Here is a 15,079-nt window from a genome sequence, read left to right on the forward strand (position 1 = left end):
AACACGACAAAAAGCAAAACGAACTTCAGCACGACAGAACAAAACCTGAAGTATCACCTGACAAATGAGAAAAGACTAAAGCCTGGAACAGGTGGCCATTTGTGCAGAGGCAGAAAATAGGGCTGTAACGATTAATTGATTAATCAATTTCTATTCTACTGAGTCAAAATTTCAATCAAAACAAATCGATCTACACCATTAAATAAAAATTTTCAAAATGAGATAAATCAATCTTGAAAAATACCATTTGGATTTAGGCATGATAGGTTTATTTTAGTATGATGTAAAAAGGACCAGGTGCATCAGCGTACAACACACATGTGATGTCATCAAACACGGATCAGTCCATCATTCCAGTCCAATGTGTGGACAGACTTTGAATAAAGTCATGTGACCATCCAGTGTCTAGAATGTTCTAAGAATGTTCCCTTTGGATTCTTTGGATGTGGAAAAACAACAGTGGTGAACTTTAGGAAACTAACATGTGAATGAATTTGACATTCATTCTAGTTTACTTGTTTGTTTGGACACAGATTTCATTTCCACTTGATGATCTGGAAGAAATCCAAGAATCTGAAAACTGTTCAGTAGCAGGAATTTCTGTCTGAGTCTGACTGCTGCAAGTTTGGATGAAGATGATCTGGATCCACTTTAGGTCACTGAATCAGATTCATTTGGATCTTTCAAAATGAACCAAAACCAACTATGAATCGTATCGGTAACCACAAATTATGACATGAATTGAATTGTTGTTCAAATTGATCATTACAGCCCTAGCAGCAGGCAAAAAACTAAACAGAACCTGAAGACAAATCATCATCAAACCTCAGTTTTTACAGCTAGAAGTGCTGCTGAAAATATGTGATTTGCTCATTGTGTTTATGTTCATGTGTGTGTGTAAGTCTACATGTGTGTGTACATGCATGTGAGCGGGTGCATCTGCGAGCATGTGTGTAAACGTGTGCAGCTTTCCCTCACAGACGCTCAAACAAAGCTGTCCTCAGATTTAATGTTTCATCCTCTCTAATGGAGCTGAGAGCTCTTATGCAACCCTGGACTTCTTATGTAAGCATGGCAGTGGAGCTGGGGGGAATTTGGTTTTTTACCTTTGGAAGGACGACCTTCGAGGCTTGTTTAGGGTCGGCCTAGATATTAATCATATGAGGTGTGTGCACGTATAAACATGTATTTGTGTACTTTTAGAGACTAACCCCTAATGGGTGCAAATGGAAAGTACCTGTACCGCCAACATTTAAGCCCAGAGTCCACTTGTGTCTGCTGTGATTGCTCTGTTCAGTCCTCAGAGGACTCGGGTTCTGTATAAACATGTCGTGAATCTTTAAAGCTCTGATGCCCCCCCAACTCAAAAACCTCACAATATTGTGGTCTAAATACAAAGCAAGATAGAAAAGATTAAAGACACTTTTAGATCTGGAATACTACAAATTCTCCTTCTTTTCTTGGTGCTACACAAATGAAAAGAACGCAGTCTGCTGATCTTCTCTCACCCGTGAACAAGACCCCAAGTAACTTAAACTCTTCCCACCCGTGGCACTCCACCCTCCCTGGGAGGATAAATTACCTTTCTCCAGTCTCCAGAGATTTACACTCAGATGCACATAGATTTAGTGGTGCTGACCCTCATCCTAGCCGCTTCACATTGGGCCACAGACCGCCCAATTCATGCTGGAGGTCCTGGCATGATGAAGACAACAGGACAACATCATCTACAAAGAGCAGAGATGACATCCTGTGGTTCCCAAACCAGACCCCTCCGGCCCCTGGCTGCTTCTAGAAATTCTGTCCATAAAAATAATGAACAGAACCGGTGATAGAGGACAGCCCTGCCGGAGTCCAACATGCACCAGGAACAGGTCTGACTTATTGCCAGGTATGTGAACCAAGATCCTGTTCTGGTCATACAGAGACCGGACAGCCCTCAGTAAGACTCCCCAAAGTCCCAGAGCAACCCCTACAGGACACCACGGGGGACATGGTCGAACACTGTCTCTAAATGTATGCGTGTCTGTGTGAATGTTTGTGCCAGTGCATGTGTGTTTCTGTTGGTCTGTGTGTCTATATGTGTACGTTTACATGCAAGTGTGCATTTCTGATTGCGTGTGTCTGTATTTATATCTCTGTGAGTGTGCATGTGTGTGCCTCTGCTTGTGTATCTGTGTGCATATCTGGCTTTATGTGTGCTTCTGAGTGCATGTGCCTGTGTGAGTTTGTGTGTGTCTGTATTTGTGTATTGTGTGAGTGGGCATGTGTCTGTATTTGTGTGTCTCTTGTGTGTGCACATCTGGCTGAATGTGTGTTTCTGAGTGCATGCGCCTGTGTGCGTTTGTATATCTGGTGGTGTGTGTTTCAGAGTTCATGTGTTTGTGTTAATGGATAGATGGATGGATGATAGATGGATGGATGTGGTTTAGTGATCTAGTGTCAGAATTTCCCTTTTGGGAAGTGGAAAATCGGTACTCAAATTAGCAACCTGGCACTTGTATCCCCTCATTTCCCCCCACCCCCCCACAATCCATCTATCATCCATCCACTAACAGTTCAGTCTGATGCATTCTGTTTGCCTTTTAAGAACACACTAGAGAGTTTTGTCTTGATTGATGCTGCAAAGCTTCGTAAAGTGATTTCCCAACTTAAGAGTCAAACCTGTTTTCTTGATCCCATCCCCACCTCTCTTTTTAAGTCTGTGTCTTTATCCTGTGAGGAGGAACTCCTGAACATCGTCAATCGCTCTCTTCAGACTGGGATCTTTCCCACATCCTTAAAGACTGCTATAGTGAGACCCACTCTGAAGAAGAGCGGTTTAGATGTTTCAGATCTAGATAATTACCGGCCAGTGTCAAACCTGCCATTTTTAAGTAAGATTTTAGAAAAACTAGTTTTTATCCAACTAAATGATTTTATTAATAAAAATAATATTTTAGAAAAATTTCAGTCTGGTTTTAGATCCCATCACTCCACAGAGACGGCGCTGGTCAAGGTTATAAATGATCTCAGGTCCAATTTTGATGAAAAGAAAACATCCATCCATCCATCCATCTTCCTCCGCTTATCCGGGACCGGGTCGCGGGGGCAGCAGACTGAGCAGAGATGCCCAGACTTCCCTCACCCCAGCCACTTCCTCCAGCTCCTCTGGGGGGACCCCGAGACGTTCCCAGGCCAGCCGAGAGACGTAGTCTCTCCAGTGTGTCCTGGGTCTTCCCCGGGGCCTCCGCCCAGTGGGACATGCCCGGAACACCTCTCCAGGGAGGCGTCCAGGAGGCATCCGAACTAGATGCCCGAGCCACCTCAACTGGCTCCTTTTGATGTGGAGGAGAAGCGGTTCTACTCCGAGCTCTCCGCGGGTGACCGAGCTTCTCACCCTATCTCTAAGGGAGCGCCCAGCCACCCTGCGGAGGAAGCTCATTTCAGCCGCTTGTATTCGGAACCTCGTTCTTTCGGTCATGACCCATAGCTCATGACCATAGGTGAGTACTGGAACGTAGATCGACCGGTAAATTGAGAGCTTTGCTTTTCGGCTCAGCTCTCTCTTCACCACGACGGACCGATAGAGCGACCGCATAACTACGGACGCTGCTCCGATCCGCCTGTCAATCTCACGCTCCGATCTTCCCTCACTCGTGAACAAGACCCCAAGGTATTTAAACTCCTCCACCTGGGGCAAGGACACTCCACCGACCGAGAGATGGCAAACTACCTTTCTCCGGTCAAAGACCATGGCCTCAGATTTAGCGGTGCTGACCCTCATCCCAGCCGCTTCACACTCGGCCGCAAACCGCCCCAATGCACGCTGGAGGTCCCGGTTCGATGAAGCCAACAGGACAACATCATCTGCAAAAAGCAGAGAGGAAATCCTGTGGTCCCCAAACCAGATCCCTTCCGGCCCCTGGCTGCGCCTAGAAATTCTGTCCATAAAAACTATGAACAGAACCGGTGATAGAGGGCAGCCCTGCCGGAGTCCAACGTGGACCGGGAAAAGGTCTGACTTACTGCCGACTATGCGGACCAAGCTCCTACTCCGGTCATACAGAGACCGGACAGCCCTCAGTAAGGCTCCCCGGACCCCATACTCCCAGAGCACCCCCCACAGGATGCCACGGGGGACGCGGTCGAACGCCTTCTCCAAATCCACAAAACACATATGGACTGGATGAGCGAACTCCCACAAACCCTCCAGCACCCTAGATAGGGTGTAGAGCTGGTCCACAGTTCCACGACCAGGACGGAAACCGCACTGTTGTTCCTGAATCCGAGGTTCGACTATCGGACGGACTCTCCTCTCCAGTACCCTGGCATAGACTTTCCCAGGGAGGCTGAGGAGTGTAATTCCCCTATGGTTGGAACACACCCTCCGGTCCCCCTTCTTAAAGAGGGGAACCACCACCCCTGTCTGCCAGTCCAGTGGTACGGTTCCCGACCGCCACGCGATGCTGCAGAGACGTGTCAGCCAAGACACTCCCACAGCATCCAGAGACTTGAGGTGCTCAGGGCGGACTTCATCCACCCCCGGGGCCTTGCCACCGAGGAGCTCGTTGACTACCTCAGTGACTTCAGCCCGGGTAATGGACAGCCCCACCCCAAAATCCTCACTCTCCACTTCTTCAAAAGAAGGCGTGTCAGTGGGATTGAGGAGATCCTCGAAGTACTCCTTCCACCGCCCGACAATGTCCCCAGTTGAAGTCAACAGCTCCCCACCTGCACTGAAAACGGTGCCTGTGGAGAACTGCTTTCCCCTCCTGAGTCGCCGGATGGTTTGCCAGAATTTCTTCGAGGCCAACCGATAGTCCTTCTCCATGGCCTCACCGAACTCCTCCCAGGACCGAGTTTTCGCCTCCGCAACAGTCCGGGCCGCAGCTCGCTTAGACTGCCGGTACCTGTCAGCTGCCTCTGGAGTCCCGCAGGCCAGCCAGGCCTGGTAGGACTCCTTCTTCAGCTTGACGGCATCCCTTACTTCCGGTGTCCACCACCGGGTTCTGGGGTTACCGCCGCGACAGGCACCAGAGACCTTGCGACCACAGCTCCGAGCAGCAGCAGAGACAATGGAGGTGGAAAACATGGTCCACTCGGACTCAATGTCCCCAACCTCCCCCAGTACCTGTTTGAAGTTCTCCCGGATGTGGGAGTTAAAGACTTCCCTGACGGAGGGCTCAGCCAGACGTTCCCAGCAGACCCTCACAGTACGTTTGGGTCTTCCAAGTCTTTCCGGCCTCCTTCCCCGCCAGCGAATCCAACTCACCACCAGGTAGTGATCGGTGGACAGCTCCGCCCCTCTCTTCACCCGAGTGTCCAAGACACAGGGCCGAAGGTCACCTGAAACAACTACAAAGTCGATCATTGACCTCCTGCCTAGGGCGTCCTGATGCCAGGTGTACCGATGGACACTCTTGTGCTCGAACATGGTGTTCGTTATGGACAAACTATGTCGAGCACAGAAGTCCAATAACAAAACACCACTCGGGTTCAGATCAGGGGGGGCGTTCCTACCAATCACACCCCTCCAGGTGCCACTGTCATTGCCCACGTGGGCATTGAAGTCCCCCAGGAAGACAATGGAGTCCCCCGTTGGGGCACTTTCCAGTACCCCTTCGAGAGACACCAAGAAGGCCTGGTACTCCGAACTGCTGTTCGGCCCGTAAGCCGAAACCACAGTTAGAGACCTGTCCCCCACCCAGAGGCGGAGGGACATGACCCTCTCGTCCACCGGGGTGAACTCCAACACTTGGCGGCTGAGCTGGGGGCTCACGAGTAAGCCTACGCCAGCCCGCCGCCTCTCACCTTGGGCAACTCCAGAGTGGTAGAGAGTCCAACCCCTCTCTAAGGACTGAGTTTCAGAGCCCAGGCTATGTGTGGAGGTGAGCCCGACTATATCTAGACGGTATCTCTCAACCTCTCGCACCAGCTCAGGCTCCTTCCCTCCCAGAGAGGTGACATTCCATGTCCCAAAAGCCAGGTTCCATGATCGGGGTTTGGGCCGCCGAGGCACCCGCCCTCGACTGCCACCCAAACCACACTGCACCGGCCCCTTTTGAGGTCTCCTACGGGTGGTGGGCCCATGGGAGAGTGGTCCCACGTCGCTCCTTCGGGCTGTGCCCGACCGGGGCCCGTGGGAAGAGCCCCGGCCACCAGGCGCTCGCCTGCGAGCCCCGACCCTGGGCCTGGCTCCAGAGTGGGGCCCCGGTGACGCCAATCCGGGCGACGTAATCGGGTCCTCGTTGTTTCTTTTCATCAGGGGTTTCTGAACCGCTCTTTGTCTGGCTCGTCACCCAGGACCTGTCTGCCATGGGAGACCCTACCAGGGGCTTAAGCCCCAGACAGCTTAGCTCCTGGGATCACCCAAGCTCTCAAACTCCCCCACCACGTTAAGGTGGCGGTTCACGGGGGAGAAGAAGAAGAAAACATCTGTTTTAGTATTGCTGGGCCTGACTGCAGCCTTCGACACAGTTGAACGCTCCATTCTTCTAAACAGACTGCATGACATGGTTGGGATCACTGGAACTGTGTACAGCTGGTTTGAATCCTACCTCACAGGAAGAGATTTTATTGTCAGTGTAAATGATGCATCATCTGGGAGGCACGGACTGACATGTGGTGTGCCACAAGGTTCGGTCCTTGGCCCCACACTTTTTAACCTCTACATGCTACCGCTAGGTGATGTCATCAGGAGACATGGCATAAACTTTCATAGTTATGCTGATGACACTGATGACATATGTGGCTGTGTCTCCTGATGACATGGGACCCATTGATGACCTATTAAGTTGTGTTTTAGATATTGAAACATGGATGGGAGAGAACTTCTTAAAGCTCAATCAAGACAAAACTGACATTTTAATTGTTGGTCCTGAAGCTGAGAGAGAAAGGGTCCAATCCTATTTATCAACTTTTAATCTGAATGTGTGCAATAAAGTACAAAAACCTCGGTGCGATTTTAGATGCAGATCTTAACTTTGAAGCACACGCAAATCAAGTTACAAAGACTGCATTTTATCATCTTAGAAATATTGCCCGAGTGAGACCCTTTCTCTCACAAGCCAGTGCTGAAATATTAATCCATGCTTTTATAACTTCTAGGAGAGACTATTGTAATGCTCTTCTTTCTGGTGCTAAGAGAAATACTATAAACCGGCTGCAGCTTGTTCAAAACTCAGCTGCACGTCTTTTAACCAGAACCAGAAAGAAGGAGCACATTATTCCAATTTTGAAGTCTTTGCACTGGCTCCCTGTCAGCTTTAGGATCGATTTTAAGGTTCTTTTATTAGTTTATAAAAGTTTACATGGAACTGGACCCTCATTTTTATCAGATTTACTTTTAGTCTATGACCCTCCCAGAGCCCTCAGGTCCACAGGTGCAGGTCTGCTAGTGGTCCCAAAGGTCAGAACTAAAACCCACGGCGAGGCCTCCTTTCAACACTGTGGACTCGCCTGTGGAACAGCCTGCCTGAGGACGTGAGGGCTTCAGCCACTGTGGAGGTTTTTAAGAAAAAACTTAAGACACATCTTTTCAGTAAAGCTTTTACATAGTTTGTACTTGTCCACGTTTTTATTTGATTTGATAAAATGTTAACAGCTAATTTTAATTGTTTTTATTTTAAAGGAGGGATGTGTATGTGTTGGGTTTTTGTGTGCTTTATATTATTATTTAACTAATATATATATATATAAAAAAAAAAAAAACGCCCCTCTCACCCTCCGCAGGTGGTTTCTCCTCTAAGCACGGGTCCTCTACCAGAGGCCTGGGAGCTTGAGGCTCCTGCAGTATCTTAGCTGTTCCTAGCACTGCGCTTTTCTGGACTGAGAGGTCTGAGGTCTTTCCAGGTATCTGTTGTAGCCACTCTTCCAGCTTGGGGGTTACTGCCCCGAGTGCTCCAATTACCACAGGCACCACTGTCACCTTCACTTTCCAGGCTTTCTCCAGTTCTTCTCTGAGTCCCTGGTATTTCTCCAGTTTCTCATGTTCCTTCTTCCTGATGTTCCCATCGCTTGGCACTGCCACATCCACCACAACGGCTTTCCTCTGTTCTTTATCCACCACTACAATGTCTGGTTGATTCTCCATTCCCATCCTATCAGTCTGGATCTGGAAGTCCCACAGGATATTTGCCCTCTCATTCTCTACCACCTTCAGAGGTGTTTCCCATTTTGACCTTGGGGTTTCCAGTTCATATTCTGCACACATGTTCCTGTATATTATTCCAGCCACTTGATTGTGGCGCTCCATGTATGCTTTCCCTGCCAGCATCTTACACCCTGCAGTTATGTGCTGGATTGTTTCAGGCGCTTCTTTGCACAGCCTACACCTTGGGTCTTGTCTGGTGTGGTAGATCTACACCTTGGGTCTTGTCTGGGGTGGTAGATCTACACCTTGGGTCTTGTCTGGTGTGGTAGATCTGAGCCTCTATGGCTCTGGTGCTCAGGGCTTGTTCCTGAGCTGCCAGGATGAGTGTTTCAGTGCTGTCCTGTAGGCCAGCCCTTTCTAGCCATTGGTAGGACTTCTTGATATCAGCCACTTCAGTTATGGTCCGGTGGTACATCCCATGCAGGGGTTTGTCCTCCCATGAGGATCTGTCCTCCAGCACTGTATCCTCTGCTCTCCATTGCCTGAGACATTCACTGAGCACACTGTCAGTTGGGGCCTTGAGCTTGATGTATTCATGGATCTTGGATGTTTCATCCTGGATAGTGGCTTCTACGCTCACTAGTCCTCGGCCTCCTTCCTTGCGGCTAGCATACAGTCTCAGGGTGCTGGATTTGGGATGGAACCCTCCATGCATGGTGAGGAGCTTTCGTGTTTTAACATCCGTGGTCTGTATCTCTTCCTTTGGCCATCTTATTATTCCTGCAGGGTATCTGATAACTGGCAGTGCGTAGCTGTTTATTGCCCGGGTCTTATTTTTTCCATTGAGCTGGCTTCTCAGGACTTGCCTTACTCGTTGGAGGTATTTAGCTGTTGCAGCTTTCCTTGTTGCCTGCTCCAGGTTGCCATTTGCCTGTGGAATTCCAAGGTACTTGTAACTGTCCTCAATGTCTGCTATTGTTCCTTCTGGGAGTGAGACCCCCCCTGTGTGGACTACCTTGCCTCTCTTTGTCACCATCCGGCTGCATTTCTCGAGCCCGAATGACATCCCAATGTCAGTACTGTAGATCCTGGTGGTGTGGATCAGGGATTCAATGTCACGCTCACTCTTAGCATATAGCTTGATGTCATCCATGTAGAGGAGGTGACTGATGTTGGCCCCATTTCTGAGTCGGTATCCATAGCCAGTCTTGGTGATTATTTGACTGAGGGGGTTGACCCTCACAGTCAAATGAGGTCAAACCCCCCCCCCCATATATATATATATATATATATATATATATATATATATATATATATATATATATATATATATATATATATATATATATATATATATATATATATATATATATATATATAATTTGTTTTATTCTTTCTTTGGGAAGCACTTTGAGATGCTATGAAGCATGAAAAGTGCTATATAAATTAAGTTGAATTTGAATTTGAATTTGAATTTTTTAATTCCCCCCCCCTTCATACTCTTCCCCTCTCTCTTTCCCCTGTAAACAAAGGGAAAGAAAATATATGTTTCAAAGATAAAATGTAGCGATTCCTAACTATAAGACTGGAGACAAACATCAATGTACTAACAATAGACTAGTTTATCTTCTTCCACAATTCTCAAAGATTTTAGGAAAAATATTCAGTGATAAATTAGTTACATTTATTGATAAACACAACATTATAAATGAAAACCAATCTGGTTTTAGAGAAAAGAGATCAACCTCATTGACTACCATTGATGCTGTGGAGGAAATTCAAAAATTCTGGACAAAAAGAAATATGCAGCTGGAATTTTTATTGACTTCCTACTTGACAAACTGGAAGTGTCTGGGATAAGAGGACTAGCGCTAACTTGGGTCAAAAGCTATTTACCGGAAAGAAAACAATTTGTCAAGATTGATGAATTTACATCAGAAGGCGAAGAGATAAGTTGTGGTGTCCCACAAGGATCAATTCTGGGCCCGCTGCTATTCAATATTTCCATGAATTATAAATTCAATGTTTCAAAACTTTTAGAACTCATATTATTTGCTGATGACACAAATATATTCTATTTTACAGATAATCCTAGGGAACTTGTCAATGTGGAAAACACAGAGTCAAACAAAATAAAATCATGGATGGATTACAACAAATTATCTTTGAACCTAGAGAAAACCAAAGTGATTTTTGTTTGGAAAGTACAACGCCAATCAAGAGCTCTCAGTTGAAAAAAATAATGTCTCAATTGAAAGTGTCACAGAAATCAAATTCTTAGGGGTTTTTATCGATGACAAACTAAGTTGGAAGCCACACATCAGACACATACAAACTAAAGTCTTAAAAAGTATTTCGATCGTAAATAAATCTATACATATATTAGGATACAAAAGTAGATATTTATTCAACCGCTCCTTAATATTACCATATTTCACCTACTGTATAGAAATTTGGGGGAATAATTACAAGAGTTCACTCCATCCTCTCTGTTTACTTCAAAAACGAGCCATCAGAATTGTACTTAACCCTTGTGCTATCCTATGACCCCCCCCCCCCTTCCATTGAGGTGTTCTCCCTACCATGACAAAGGTGGAAAGATTTCATGTAATCCATGGACACCAGTGAAGATCACAAATCATTGAAGAAAAAAGGTTCAGAGCACTGTCTAGTGGGTCTAGATGACCCAACTCCCAATGTTAAAGTGCCTAGGATAGCACAAGGGATACAGATATCTTGATCATACAAACAATCTATTTTATCAATCCAGACTTTTAAAACTTTGACTTACAAGTCAAACAACGGAGTATTGATGAATTCTCCGTTGCAACCCCTAACTCTGTGTATCACAGTTCATAGTAACTTTTATACAGAGTCAGTTGGAAATCGTTACATTCAATATCCAGAAACAGTTCTTAGAAAATGAAGGAGGAACAAACTGAGGGGATGTAGGAACTTCAAGATCAAACTGATAAGAACCACAAAGAAAAGTTTCTGTGTGTCGGTGTGTGGCACTAAACTTTGGAACGGTTTAAGTAATGAGCTCAAGAAATGTTGAAATATCCAAATATTCAAGAATATGTAGAAAGAAACTCTTATTTCAGGATATGAAGATGAGAGGAGTTAAGGATCAACAGGTGTTTGAATAATTCCAAATAAATGTGTGAACTTGATTGTGGTTGAATAATCAAAGCTCTTTTAATTACAACCACTGAGTTTTACATTGTAATGTGCATTAATGATTACTGAAATGTTTACATTACTATCAATAAGCTATTGATTTTCTTTACTTGATCTGATAAGAACCAGATTACAAAAACGATGACACACTATCAAACTAATTAACTCAGTAGGATGACATGAACTTGCTTCTTCCTGCTCTTTTTTAAGCAATAAATCACTTTAGTTAAAGATCACTATATTTAATTAAGCAAATGTGACTGAAGTGTGTCTTTGTTTTTCTTTGTTTGTTTTTTATGGGATTTTTTTTTATTGTATTTTCAACAATTAGTGCTTGAAATAATCAAATCAAATCAAAAAAGTTGTTGTTCTTGCATCCACCATTGTCTCCACAGTGTCCAGACTCGCACTGACAACACTCTGCTCTCGTATCCAGTCCGTGTCGTCTCTGTTTAGTGTGTGCGCGTCTGGCTATGTGTGTGTTTCTAAGTTCATGTGTATGTGGTTGTGTGTCTGGCTGTGTCTTTATAAGGGCATTTGTATTTTTGTCATTTTCATACAAATTTTTCTTCACACCAGTAAATCTTTTTTTTAAATGTCTTTTTGATGTCAAACATTTTGCGCTTTAGCTTTGACCTTTCCTCTGTTCTGCTCGTGCACGCCAGCGATCCATGAGTTCCCCAGAGATTTCTTCACAAACCAGGAGCGAGCAGAAGGAGCTGTGGGCCTGCACGTCCTCTGTGTGAGTGTCCGCTGCTTCAACCTCCATTTCCTCTTCACATATAACCGCTGTGTATCAGCATCTTCTGACGTAAGGGTGGAGAGTAAAAAACAGCTCTTTAAAAGCAGATTTAGTTTGAAATTTGGTTTGAATTTGAAAGTCCTGCAGGGTCTTCTCAACCCTGCGGAGGTTCTCCTCCCTTAGCTAACGGGGGTTTCAGCCCATAGTTGACATGGATGTTCCTGAAGACTGTTAGCTTCTTGGTCACGGTCTCTTCCTGTGCATCCATGATCTCTGCTTCAGTGCTGCCCTTCTGTTCAGACTTTTGAATCTGCTGGTTGGGTTTCTGGTCATCAGTCACTTCCTGTTTCTGTTGCTGCTGTGTATGGGTTTGTCCTCCATGATGGTGTAGTCTCCAGTTTTTCTGCCTGTAGTTTCTACTCATCTTTGGCACCAAGCTGAAGCACTGATAGATCTTTGCTGTTCCAGCCTGGATAATAACTCTATACTCATCAGTCCTGGGTATATCTGTAACTAAAATGTTTGTCTCCAGCTTTCACTGGAGCCATGGATGATGTAACACCTGCACAGGTACTTTTTCACATCTTAAAACACCCCAGATAAGGTGGGAGGAACCTCAGCCAATCAAAAAGAACAATGTCGGAGAGATATAAAGTTCCCATAAAGAGCTCCAGATGAACAAACATCCCAGACAAAAGAGCTTCTGGACTGCATTCACACTGCAGCCGATAACCGGTGCCCTCTGAGCCCCCTGCCCCTCTCTGGATCAACAGATCAATTGCTTTCAGAAAAAACTTGTGGGTCATCACCATCCTGAGTCATCTGGTCCATTTTGACCGTGACGCTCAGCGTCTCCAATAGGAGCAAAAAAACGTCAATAAAGTTGCTGTGTTTGATCATAATCTTATTGTGGGTCAGTTCTTCAAACTATTTTAAACAAAGATTTGTTTTAATTCTTTACATATTTCCAGATTTCATTTTATTCCTTTCTGTCCCCCCCTCTTGTTTCTGTCCCTGCAGACAGTTTACATGTTCTATGCGCTGGCTTTGGTCTGCGATGACTACTTTGTGCCCTCCCTAGAAAAGATATGTGAGGTAAGACAGCAGTTTCTGTCATTTACCACCTCAAGTTTCTCAGTTGGCCCCGCCCCTTTGTGCATGGGTTTTACGGTCTGACTCTGCCAACAAAAGGCTTCAAGAAAACTGTTTTGGTTCCTACATCTCTGGTCCAAACTTATCTGTTCATGAGTTTGATCCTAAGGTGGAACTTAGACTCAGCCTAACTGAAGTCCTGTGATAGACGACAATGGGGGAAACCCCTCTCTGCCCCCCTTTCAGCATCTTCAAATGAGTGAGGATGTTGCAGGAGCCACCTTCATGGCAGCTGGCAGTTCGGCGCCTGAGCTCTTCACCTCCATCATCGGTGAGCAGCTTTCCTGTCATCTCATGCATCTTTCCAACCTCCATGGAAACTGCTTCATGTTTAAGAACTCCAACTGCTCTTTTCTTCCTGTCAGGCGTGTTCATCACCAAAGGCGACGTGGGCGTCGGCACCATTGTGGGCTCTGCTGTCTTCAACATTCTCTGTATTATTGGAGTGTGCGGCTTGTTCAGCCTGCAGGTGATTACTGTAAAACTCTGAAACTGAGCTGATCATTTTTGTAATGGACTGACTGACTGTGCAGGGTGAATCCTGCCTTTGCCCTTCAGGAGTTGGATAAGCTCATGCAACCCTGTGACCGGAGCTGGAAGAAATGAGTACAGAAGATGGATGGATTGAATTATGACTTAGAGAAACAGAATGGCAGGTGTCAAAGATTGCAAAGAGATTTACAGAGAAAAGGTTTTACAGTTTACTGGGAGATTAAATAAAATACAACAAAGCTTAATGAATCAAACACTGAGAGTGCAGCATTGAAGACACCAATTAAAAGTTAGTTTACCCCTTGTGCTGTCTTAGATGACCCCCCCTTACATTGACGTGTTCTCCCTACCATGACAAAGGTGGATAAAGGTGGAAAGATTTCATGTAATCCATGGACACCAGTGAAGATCACAAATCATTGAAGAAAAAAGGTTCAGAGCACTGTCTAGTGGGTCTAGATGACCCAACTCCCAATGGTAAAGTGCCTTGGATAGCAAGGGTTACTATTGGGAGTTGGGTCATCTAGACCCACTAGACAGTGCTCTGAACCTTTTTTCTTCAATGATTTGTGATCTTCACTGGTGTCCATGGATTACGTGAAATCTTTCCACCTTTATCCACCTTTGTCATGGTAGGGAGAACACGTCAATGGAAGGGGGAGGGTCATCTAAGATAGCACACGGGATAAAGCTGAACATGAACCTAAAAGCAGCTGGGGAGCCCCATCAGGAAGCTATTTCCATCTGTTGACCACAGACTCATGAACTGGACCGATAATCTCTTTCCTCATCCACAGGACTCTGCTATTCTGATAATACCCAGTTATCTCCACCATCATTTTGAGAATGGCCTATTGGATCAGACAGTAAAAAAAAAAATAAAAAAATAAAGAAACAAACACCTAAACCATTATTTAACCAGACTGAACACAAGTTACCTTTGGGTGCAAAGTTGGACTGTTTAACACAGGAGTCAATGGGACGTTGGTCACTTCTGATGCCAGCCTCTAGTGGTTGATTGATGAACTGCACTGTTTGGTACCTTTGGTTTGATTCCAACTCATAAACAGGAATTCAGAGGAGCCACACAGACGGGGTTCCATCACCTGGATGAATGATGTAGACACCAGACAGATGTTCCCTATCAGGACGGCTGCTGTGGTCGGGTAACCTGTCGCCTCACGGTGTTCTGTCTGTGTTATAGACCATCCGTCTGTCCTGCTGGCCTCTGCTCAGAGACTCTACTTACTACACCATGTCCATCTCAGCCCTCATTGTGGTAAGAACAGGACTCAACTATTTCAACCAGCTCTCACGGGAGTCCAGTGTTGTAACCCCTGACTCTGTGTATCACAGTTCATCTATGACGAGAAGGTGGTGTGGTGAGCTCAGATTTGAATTCTTGAACTTTTAATGCTCTTTATTTCATCAGTGAATCC

The 15,079-nt window shown here is 45.6% G+C and overlaps 1 protein-coding gene across 1 annotated transcript in view; it reads left to right on the forward strand.

Annotated features, from left to right (window-relative positions):
* LOC101174615 (sodium/potassium/calcium exchanger 3) overlaps positions 1–15,079 on the forward strand; it is a 30,725-nt gene that overhangs the window by 6,618 nt on the left and 9,028 nt on the right. The window contains exons 3-8 of the mRNA XM_023963091.1: positions 11,920–11,996; positions 13,017–13,091; positions 13,335–13,419; positions 13,514–13,617; positions 14,845–14,919; positions 14,997–15,022. Coding sequence (XP_023818859.1) covers positions 11,920–11,996; positions 13,017–13,091; positions 13,335–13,419; positions 13,514–13,617; positions 14,845–14,919; positions 14,997–15,022 — 442 coding nt within the window. The remainder of the gene's footprint in view (positions 1–11,919; positions 11,997–13,016; positions 13,092–13,334; positions 13,420–13,513; positions 13,618–14,844; positions 14,920–14,996; positions 15,023–15,079) is intronic.

Source organism: Oryzias latipes, chromosome 15 (assembly GCF_002234675.1).
Source record: "Oryzias latipes chromosome 15, ASM223467v1".
NCBI lineage: Eukaryota > Metazoa > Chordata > Actinopteri > Beloniformes > Adrianichthyidae > Oryzias > Oryzias latipes.